The 9,740-nt window shown below is 45.9% G+C and overlaps 1 protein-coding gene across 1 annotated transcript; it reads left to right on the plus strand.

The window, feature by feature from the left end:
• The first annotated feature begins 7,296 nt into the window (after positions 1–7,296).
• On the plus strand, positions 7,297–8,133 carry LOC135395311 (uncharacterized). Its single transcript, XM_064626544.1, has one exon. It carries the CDS (start codon positions 7,297–7,299, stop codon positions 8,131–8,133), a length of 837 nt encoding a protein of 278 aa, XP_064482614.1.
• The last annotated feature ends 1,607 nt before the right edge of the window (positions 8,134–9,740 follow it).

Genomic DNA, 9,740 nt, shown 5'->3' on the forward strand with positions numbered 1-9,740 from the left:
CATGACGTTCAAAAATTTTTGATAAACACTTCCTCACAGCATAATCCTGACTTAGTTGAGAGTCGACAGCTGGCTTGTCCAGTTTCTGTACTCGCCTCGCCTCGCCTCACTTTGTCCGCGTACAATGCTGCAGTAAAGCTGATACGTAACCTTCGATACACATATGTATTTTCAGTGGACAAGGGACGACCTTATAAACTGCCGAATGAAACTGCTGTATAGTCTTAGTGAAAAGTTAACAAGAACCTCTCTGTTACACGGGATATTCTGCGTCTACAGGACATATAATATAATGAACTTACCTACGCACTCCTGGTAATGCCGAAACAGCTATCCAGCGCTTGTATGACGAAATCGCCGATTCGAGTGCTTGCCAATATATAATTTCGATTATGATGTCACTAAGAAAAGCGTAGAAGGTGGTCAAGGAAGCTGATGTAGTGGCTTTGTCCGAAAGGAGGCGGAGTCTCTGTGACGACGTTGATGTTAATGCCAAGACATGACCTATAGCTTTCCTGTAGTTTCCACTGTAATGCACCGCAAGGGAGGAACAAGAGTTGTGCTGAAACTAGTAGGTTAAGCACCTGCATTATAAACTAATTGATTAATAATCATTTACCTATAACAATGCCCGATGTGTCATGTGGTCGGGAGTTCCAGAAGTGAGATTCTGAACTAACGGTAACGAAGTGTTAGAAAAACGTCACGACTTTTCTAAGGAGTGAATACCGACGTCATTAAATTCATATATAATTAATTATCGTAGGACTGGAACAATGACTACCTTTTCAAACGCTACGCGTGCTTTAAAGAATTCCAGAACACGCCTGCTAACCTTTAGGTAAGAGATCGTTAGAGAAATGTCACAATACTTCTTTCCGAAGCAGTGGCGCAGGGATTTCGGTTACAAACAATGCTATACAGCAGGTTGAATTTAATTAAAACAAAATGTAAGATTCAAATGATGGATTCACGATCTCGGGTAATGAACAATGGAACCGGGAGCAAGCGGCCGTTTTCATTCATCTTTTACATGCGAAGGAGGAAAATGAGCTTACGCTCCGCACATACACAAAGAGAGAGTCTCGACAGGGCTTCATAGCAAGGACGATACTCAGCGTGTCAAAATATATCGGATGCAAAACATCAAAACCGACACTGCAGTGCCTCCAGTGGTACTGATCACCGGCCGCAAAAGAGGCTGCTCCTGGGCGCAGCCGGAGGGAGAGGTCACGTCATCTCAGCGTCACGTCACTTCGCTAAATATCGCACGGATAATGTTTTAATTGATTATTGACTGACTGATTACGAGCTATAGCTGGGAGAGCGACAAATAGGGGTGCGACACCGTCACCTTTCTAATAGCTTTCTAGTGTGGATAACACGCCTGCCGATGATCGGAGTTGATGGTTCTTTACCGTAATTCTAAATCATATTCACCGGACGATGACTTGTGCCGCGATGCTCCGTTCCCCGATGCTCCACTTACTGCACTCAACGCGGCATAAACCTACAAAAATAGACGATGCGGGGAAGCTGTCCACACTGTGGTAGTTCGTCGTTTCTCCTCGACGCCGTTTGACCTCGGAGCGTTTCCGCAGCACCGCCTGTTTTCAGGAAGATTTGATCCGGTTTTTCTTTTTTTTTTTTAGAGTTTGTTTCAGGTTCAGAGCGGAAACAATTAAGTCTCGACCCGATTCATGGTTTAAGGCGGGCTGACGCGATGTAGTTACGTTCGCTCCCATCAAGCGATTGTTGCAGAAGCAGAAAACTTTTTCTTTTCTTTTTTTTTTTTTTTGTAGGAGAAAGTGATGTAATCGGCGCCCGCGCGACTTCTGCCCGTCGCGGCGGCCTTCACGAAATTTATCTCTTCTGCTTCTCTCGTTGCCTCTCCTGCCGTAGGTCTGCAAAGCCGGGCGCATGGTGATGCACGGTTGAAAGCGCAGTACATACAAGCGCCGGTTCGTAGGAGTGACACTGTTCCTTTTTTTTGTGTGTGTGTGTATACTATCGAAAAAATGTCAAATGGGTCCTTGCAAAAATATCACGTTCGAGGAAACAGTAGTCCTGCACAAACAACGGGAAGTTGACTCGCGGAGGCAGTTCGTTACATGTTCAGTTGTCATAAAAAAAACTATCGACACTACAATCAATGGTCCACTATCCTAAGACCTTCGATGTAGTACTACCGATGGTGGAAGACCGCATAACTACATACCGTCAGTCTCCGACGGTACCTATCACAAGCGCAATAGCTATTCATAAAGGCAATCCGAGGAAACATTACAAAGACCAACTGTCATTAAGTTATAAACCGAAAAAATTGTAAATGTACGATAATCAAATCAACATTCAGAACAATAAGAATCCTAGAACAAATAATAAAAAGTGACAAAGAAGTGTACCAACTCTCGTACAAACAGAGTATCCGTTCAGGACCCGAACTGTTAGTCAGCCTTGTGTTCGTTTCTTCTTTGAACTGTTTTACTACCGATGGCTGACGCGAGAGTAGGAAAACGAAGGCAGGTACAACATTGACGATAGTGAAAACCAATCATAGGGGGAAAAAAATAAAACAGAAAATAGACTTCCATGGTCTATCGTAAAACTAGCTATAGTTTGCTGAACTATCGATATATCGACAATTAATTTAGGGTAATTTCGCTTCAATACAATAACAGCGTCTCGAGCAGAGATCACGACATCTGTGTTCGGAGATATAAAAAGCACTGACTCACTGCGCGTCTTACCGCTGAGCTTGTTTGGGGATCTGCCCGTCGCATAAGTTTTTCTCTAATGAATGGGAGACTCCCAGCGAAAAAGTAGCACCATGGGATATCACGAAAGAAGGCACGTATTGAACTGACCCACCGCAAAAAAAAAAAAAAAGAAAAAAACGCTAATTATAGGACTGGTCCACAAATTGGCATTTTGCGTGAAGGTCAAGATTTTGTAATGACACAAGTGACATAAAGCAAATGAGCGTAGTGTAGCTGAGTTGCCACTGGTAATGTTGCAGTGCGTTGCACGTTATTACGTTACTTGCGAGTATGAACAGCATTCGCACCATGCAAAGCTCTGAAGTCCTGGAATACAAAACTACCCCTCATTAGTCTCATGTTTGTCTTTCTCGATTCAGCAGCAACGTGTAACTAATAATACTGTCTGAGATCAAAACAAACCAAGAAACAACAGCAAATTTTCACGCATCTATAGCACATCGTATGTGCTTCCTCCATTCCTCAGCGTGATGTTTCTTTCCACAGCAAGATCGTCCCTGAAGACATCTTCATTCACCTCTGTTCACTTGGGCGCTCAGCTTTTGCGATGAGAACTATGCCCACTTTGTGCGATGCACCTCTTCCTGCACCAACTCCTGCATTTCTCGAACAGTTCTAATAGTGGAGCTCTGAATATGACGCACTTCTTCTGTTCTGATGAAGGAAAGTGCACAAACCTACAAATTAGAAGAGTATTTAGCATCTGCGAACCTGTATCAGCAGGCTATGTACCATTCAAAACTGTCGTCTTCAGATTCCCGGAATGGCTCATCAGCTGGTTTCACAAGTGGTGACGATATTGTCATATCATGCACCTGCAAAAGAATGCAGAAATGCAGAAGTTAAAATTTTACACAAAACAAGCGTTTGTCCCACCAGTGGGCATGAGGGTGTGCGGACAATAGGTGTTGAAATTATCACTGGAGAAAGGTTGAGAGGTGTTGACGGTAAATTATCCGTCTGAACCATTTTACTTCCGATTTCGACCTTTCTTGTCAGTCACGATTGTTAAGTTGTAGAAGTCGAGTGACCGAAGTTCAGGGGCTCCGGCAGAGTACTCGAAGAACTCGTTTATTCAACCCTTGCATAGAGAACGCTGCCCGAAGAAGGAATGAACACACGCGCATTACGCCCATACCACAACTTCATCATCGTCGGTTCTCATGTCTCGTCGTCGTCGTTTACAACATTCCCCCCCCCCCCCCCACGAAAGACACGCGTATAATGAACGACACAAATAGCAGCACAAATAGTTCGCAAATAGTTCACAACTGTCCATAGCGATCCGGTGGACGTCGAACCCTTGCACTGCGTTTTAGCTGTTGTGGAGAAGGTGTTGTTCTTGCAGGTGATTGCGTTTCCTGGGACGAAGTTTCCGTAACAGGATCGCACGACTATTCACACTATTTTGTTACATGCGAGCCTCAAATGGTCTGCATGCACAAACCGTGTTTGGTCTAGTGCCTACACTAGGAAGTAGTAATAGGTCCGGTCCATTTGACGGCAACCCCGCCAGGGCAGCGCCACAGTCGCGTCTGGGCCGACTTCGCTCGCGTACTTTTCCCCGCGCGGCGCGTGTGCGGAGGGTTGTACACGTGATTATCGGCGGGGGAGGGCTGCGCGTGCGCTCATCGTAGCATATTTTTCAGCCTGGGCCGACTTCTTTGGCCATACTTGGGCCGAATTCACATATTTTTCCGATACAACAGGTGAGCGGTTTACATGCAGAGACATGCAAAGAAGGGTCATACACAAAAAGTACAAGTCAAAATATATTTATTAATGCCAATCAAGTTGAGATATATTTATTAAAGCCAATAGTGCTGGGAATTGTACCAATTGTGATGTCATTCAGATGAAGGAGAAAAACCCAGCCGAAAAACCTTCACCACCTGTAACAGGGCGGTGTTCGGGTGGAAGGCTGCTGTGGTGGGCGGAGCGTGACCCGACAACTGCGTGCGCGCTTACCCTTCACCCTAGGCTGACTTCTTTCACAATTTTCCTACTTGGGCCGACTTCATTCCCGCGACAGGTGGGCGTCGCGTGGCCGGAGGGCTGCGTGCGTGTTTACCATTCAGCCTGGGCCGCCGAATTTCGCCATTTTGCAGCCTGAGCCGACTTGAATCGTAATTTTTTTTCAGCCACAACAGGTGTGCAGTAGGCTGTTTACATGCAAAGGATAGCCATACACAAAAGTACAAGTGAAAATATATTTATTAAAGCCATTAGGAATTACGTTATGACTCTGCGTGAATGGGAAAAACTTGAAATCTGAAACCAAAAATCTGAAATAGAAGGAACACAATACACGTAACGAAGAATATAATTATTAAAGGTGCGATACAATAGCATTGAATAGGTATCACGAATCAAACACAATATTTTTTATTAGTGGAAGTTTTCAATGAATCAGAAGTGATAGCGCATTTAATCAAATAAGATATTCTTAATCAATACGATTACAATAAAAATTTCAAGTGCTATTATAAAAAGTCTGAGATGTTAGAATCTGATAGGTGTAAGTAATTTCGAGCACAATAGCTAAGTTTAATATTTCAATGTGACACAAATTTAATTTCTATTGAAGTGAATAGCACAGACATAAGGCAATAATTCGAATCAACACATAGCATTAATATAGAACCTAACCGACATGTAGGGAAATAATAGCTACACCATATCAAAACGAGAAACGATCACCACATTTAATCAAAGAAGATATTCTTAATCAATATGATTATAAACAAAATTATAACTTGTATTATAAAAAGTCTAATATTCCTATACGTGAGAACCATCTTTGCAATAGCGGGAAGTTCTGATAGTTATATGTAATTAACTGTGAACAGCAGAGACACTGGAAGACTATGGGACACGAACACAAGACGAAATAAAATCTATACCACTACAAAGAAGGTATTCCACTTCACCACATAGCACGCTCCTAGCCAATAAACAGAACAAAGAACGACAAGAACACAAGAGGAAATAAAATCTATACCACTACAAAGAAGATATTCCTGATCAAAACAACATAGTAATCGATCATTCAGAAAATCAGAAGAAAAAATCAAACTCATCAGAAAGTAGACATGTTAAAAATGAACTTCACCACATAGCACGCTCCTAGCCAACGAACAGAACACGAACGACACGAACACAAGAAGAAATAAAATCTATACCACTACGAAGAAGATATTCCTAATCAAAACAACAGAGTAATCTATCATTCAGAAAATCAGAAGAAAAAATCAAACTCATCAGAAAATAGACATGTTAAAAATGAACTTCACCACATAGCACGCTCCTAGCCAACAAACAGAACACGAACGACACGAACACAAGAAGAAATAAAATCTATACCACTACGAAGAAGATATTCCTAATCAAAACAACAGAGTAATCTATCATTCAGAAAATCAGATGAAGAAATCAAACTCATCAGAAAATAGACATGTTAAAAATGAACTTCACCACATAGCACGCTCGTAGCCAACAAACAGAACACGAACGACACGAACACAAGAAGAAATAAAATCTATACCACTACGAAGAAGATATTCCTAATCGAAACAACAGAGTAATCTATCATTCAGAAAATCAGAAGAAAAAATCAAACTCATCAGAAAATAGACATGTTAAAAATGAACTTCACCACATAGCACGCTTCTAGCCAACAACCAGATCTAATGATATCTACCCTGATTTGTTGAAGACGGGTACCGATAGATGTATGGAAGACTATGGAACACGAACGACAAGAACACAAGAGGAAATAAAATCTACACCACTACAAAGAAGTTATTCTTAATCAAAACAACATAGTAATCTATCATTCAGAAAATCAGAAGAAAAAATCAAACTCATCAGAAAATAGACATGTGAAAAATGAACTTCACCACATAGCACGATCCTAGCCAACAAACAGAACAAAGAACGACACCGAACACAAGAGGAAATAAAATCTATACCACTACGAAGAAGATATTCCTAATCGAAACAACACAGTAATCTATCATTCAGAAAATCAAACTCATCAGAAAATTAATATTCCTATACGTGAGAACCATCAATGCAATAGTGGGAATATCTGGCATAACATTTCGAGCACAATAGAGAATCTCAATTTCATATTCCAACATTACTCAACTTTTAATTTCTTATTAAGTGAACAGCATAGATGTAAGGAAAAACGAGAAACAACACAGTCAACAGTTACAATTAATACAGAGCCAAACCTGCGCACCATCCAACACATAGAGAAATAATACCTAATCAATCTATCAAAGGCGAAATAGCACAGACTTGTGGTGACGACAACGACGACATCCGGCCGTGCCATCTATCGCGCGCGCTCCCTTTTCTTTTCCGGCCCGCGCTTTTCGGCTCTCTGGCCGTCAGTCCACCGGCAGCACCCTGCCAGAATAAACATTCTCCTCTTCTGGTCTCTGGTTGTCCTGTCCTACAGTTGGTGACCCGGACTGGAACACCTATCCTTGTCGCTGCCGCATTCACCATGGAAGCTCCCGGCTCTGGCGATCCCGCACCTCCACGCCTGGACGCAGTTGCCCTCAAGCTTCCCCCGTACTGGCCGTCCGATCCTGCTCTATGGTTCGCCCATATCGAGTCCCAGTTTGCCACCCGTGGGGTCAGCTGCCAACTGACGAAATTCCACTACGTGGTCTCAGCGCTTTCCCCAGCCGAAGCGGCTGAAGTTCGCGATATCATTATGACCCCACCCGCATCACGACCTTTTGACAGGCTGAAAGAAGAGCTCGTCCGGCGCACAACGGCTTCTGAGCAACGGCGGTTGCAACAACTCATCACCTCAGAAGAACTGGGCGACCGCAAGCCGTCCCAACTCTTGCGCCGGATGCAGCAACTTTTGGGGAACCACGCGTCATCGGTCGATGCTTCCATCGTGCGCGAGCTCTTCCTCCAGCGTCTTCCATCGAACGTTCGCATGATCCTGTCCAGCTCAGACAGTATCCCTCTCGACGAATTGGCGCAGCTAGCAGACAAGATTATGGACAACATGAGCCTTTCCATCGCCACTCCGGCGTTGTCCGCCGTGGTTGCGCAGCCCGAAGAGCAATCCGAACTGGCTAGACTTCGAGCAGACGTCGCCAAACTTACGGAACTCGTCATCTCTAGCCTTCGAATTCCTCGTTCCCGAAGCCCCAGTCCTGCACCCCCGCGCACTAGATCCTCATCGTTCCGTCGCCGGCGTCGCAGTCCGAGACCTAGCGATCCAGACAGTACCCTTTGTTGGTACCACGAGAAATTCGGCGACCGTGCTCACAAGTGCACCCCTCCCTGCTCTTTTCCGGGAAACCGTCTTGCCAACAACTGATGGCGACCGGCTCTGTTGGCACTTCCCTCTGTCGTCCTCCTTCTCTTTTCTTCATTATGGACCGCCGCACAGGCGTCCGGTACCTCATCGACACCGGCGCCGAGATTAGCGTCATTCCCCCAACAAGCTGCGACAAGAAGCGCCAATCCGCTTCCTCTTCCCTCGAAGCTGCCAACGGAACCCCCATCCCCATTTACGGCGAACGCTTGAACACCGTCGACATTGGACTTCGGCGCAGCTTCCCCTGGGTGTTCGTCGTTGCTCACGTCAAACATGCCATTATTGGCGCCGACTTTTTGGCGCACTTCGGCCTTCTTGTGGACATGAGCAGACGTCGACTTCTGGACACCCGCACTAGCCTCACGGTACAGGGCATTCCTTCAGCGCCTGCACTTCTGAGCCCCATGATCATACGCTCCAGCCCTCAGTCCCGTTTTGAGGCCATCATCCGTAGCTTCCCGAACTTGTCGCCTTCTCCAAATACCGAACGCCCTGTCAAGCATGACGTCCTACATTATGTTGCCACCACAGGACCACCTGTACATGCTCGAGCCCGCCGCCTTGCACCAGAAAAACTCCGCGTTGCCCGTCAAGAATTTCAACATATGCTCGACCGTGGCCTCATTCGACCTTCCTCCAGCAGTTGGGCGTCACCGCTTCATCTCGTCCCAAAGAAGACCGGAGATTGGCGCCCGTGTGGTGATTATCGCGCCCTCAACAAAGTCACCATACCTGACCGCTACCCTCTCCCCAATCTCCGGGACTTCGGGGCCAACCTTCATGGGGCAACATGTTTCTCCAAGATCGATCTTGTTCGAGCATACCATCAGATCCCTGTGGCTCCGGAGGACATCCCAAAAACGGCGATAATCACCCCTTTTGGACTATTTGAGTTTGTCCGCATGCCGTTCGGGCTCCGTAATGCGGCACAGTCCTTCCAACGCTTTGTCGACCAAGTACTTCGCGGGCTAGATTTCTGTTTCGCCTACTTGGACGACATCCTCATTGCAAGCTCTTCTGAAGCGGCACACGAGATGCACCTCCGCCTGCTCTGTAAGCGCCTCGATGCTCACGGAATAGTCATCAACACGGCCAAGTGCGAGTTCGCCGTCCCCGAACTCGAATTTCTCGGGCATCACGTGGACCAGCATGGCATCCGTCCCCTTCCGAGCAAGGTTGAGGCCATACAGAAGTTCCCCGAGCCAACCAACTTTCGGCAGTTGCGCGCATTTTTAGGGCTGGTAAATTTCTACCGCCGCTTTCTCCCTGGATGTGCGCAAGCCTCCCAGACCCTCAACGACCTCCTACGTCACAAGCGCAACTCGACACCGTCGTTCACCTGGACGGATTCCGCCGCGGCTGCTTTCGTCGAACTCAAGGAAAAACTCTCGCGCGCAACTCTCCTGGTCCACCCCAAACTCGATGCCCCCACCAGCATCATGGTGGACGCCTCGAGCACCGCGGTGGGCGCAGTCCTTCAGCAACACCTTGAAGGCGATTGGGCGCCGCTCGAGTTCTTCTCAAAGCCATTGTCACCTCGAGAAGCTCGGTACAGCACATTTGGCAGAGAACTCCTGGGCATCTACCTTGTAATCAAGCAGTTCCGG

The sequence above is a fragment of the Ornithodoros turicata genome, chromosome 1 (genome assembly GCF_037126465.1).
Source record: "Ornithodoros turicata isolate Travis chromosome 1, ASM3712646v1, whole genome shotgun sequence".
Taxonomy (NCBI): Eukaryota; Metazoa; Arthropoda; class Arachnida; order Ixodida; family Argasidae; genus Ornithodoros; species Ornithodoros turicata.

Excerpts from the sequence above, each read along its gene's own strand:
- LOC135395311 (XM_064626544.1), top strand. The coding sequence starts at position 7,297 with ATGGAAGCTCCCGGCTCTGGCGATCCCGCACCTCCACGCCTGGACGCA.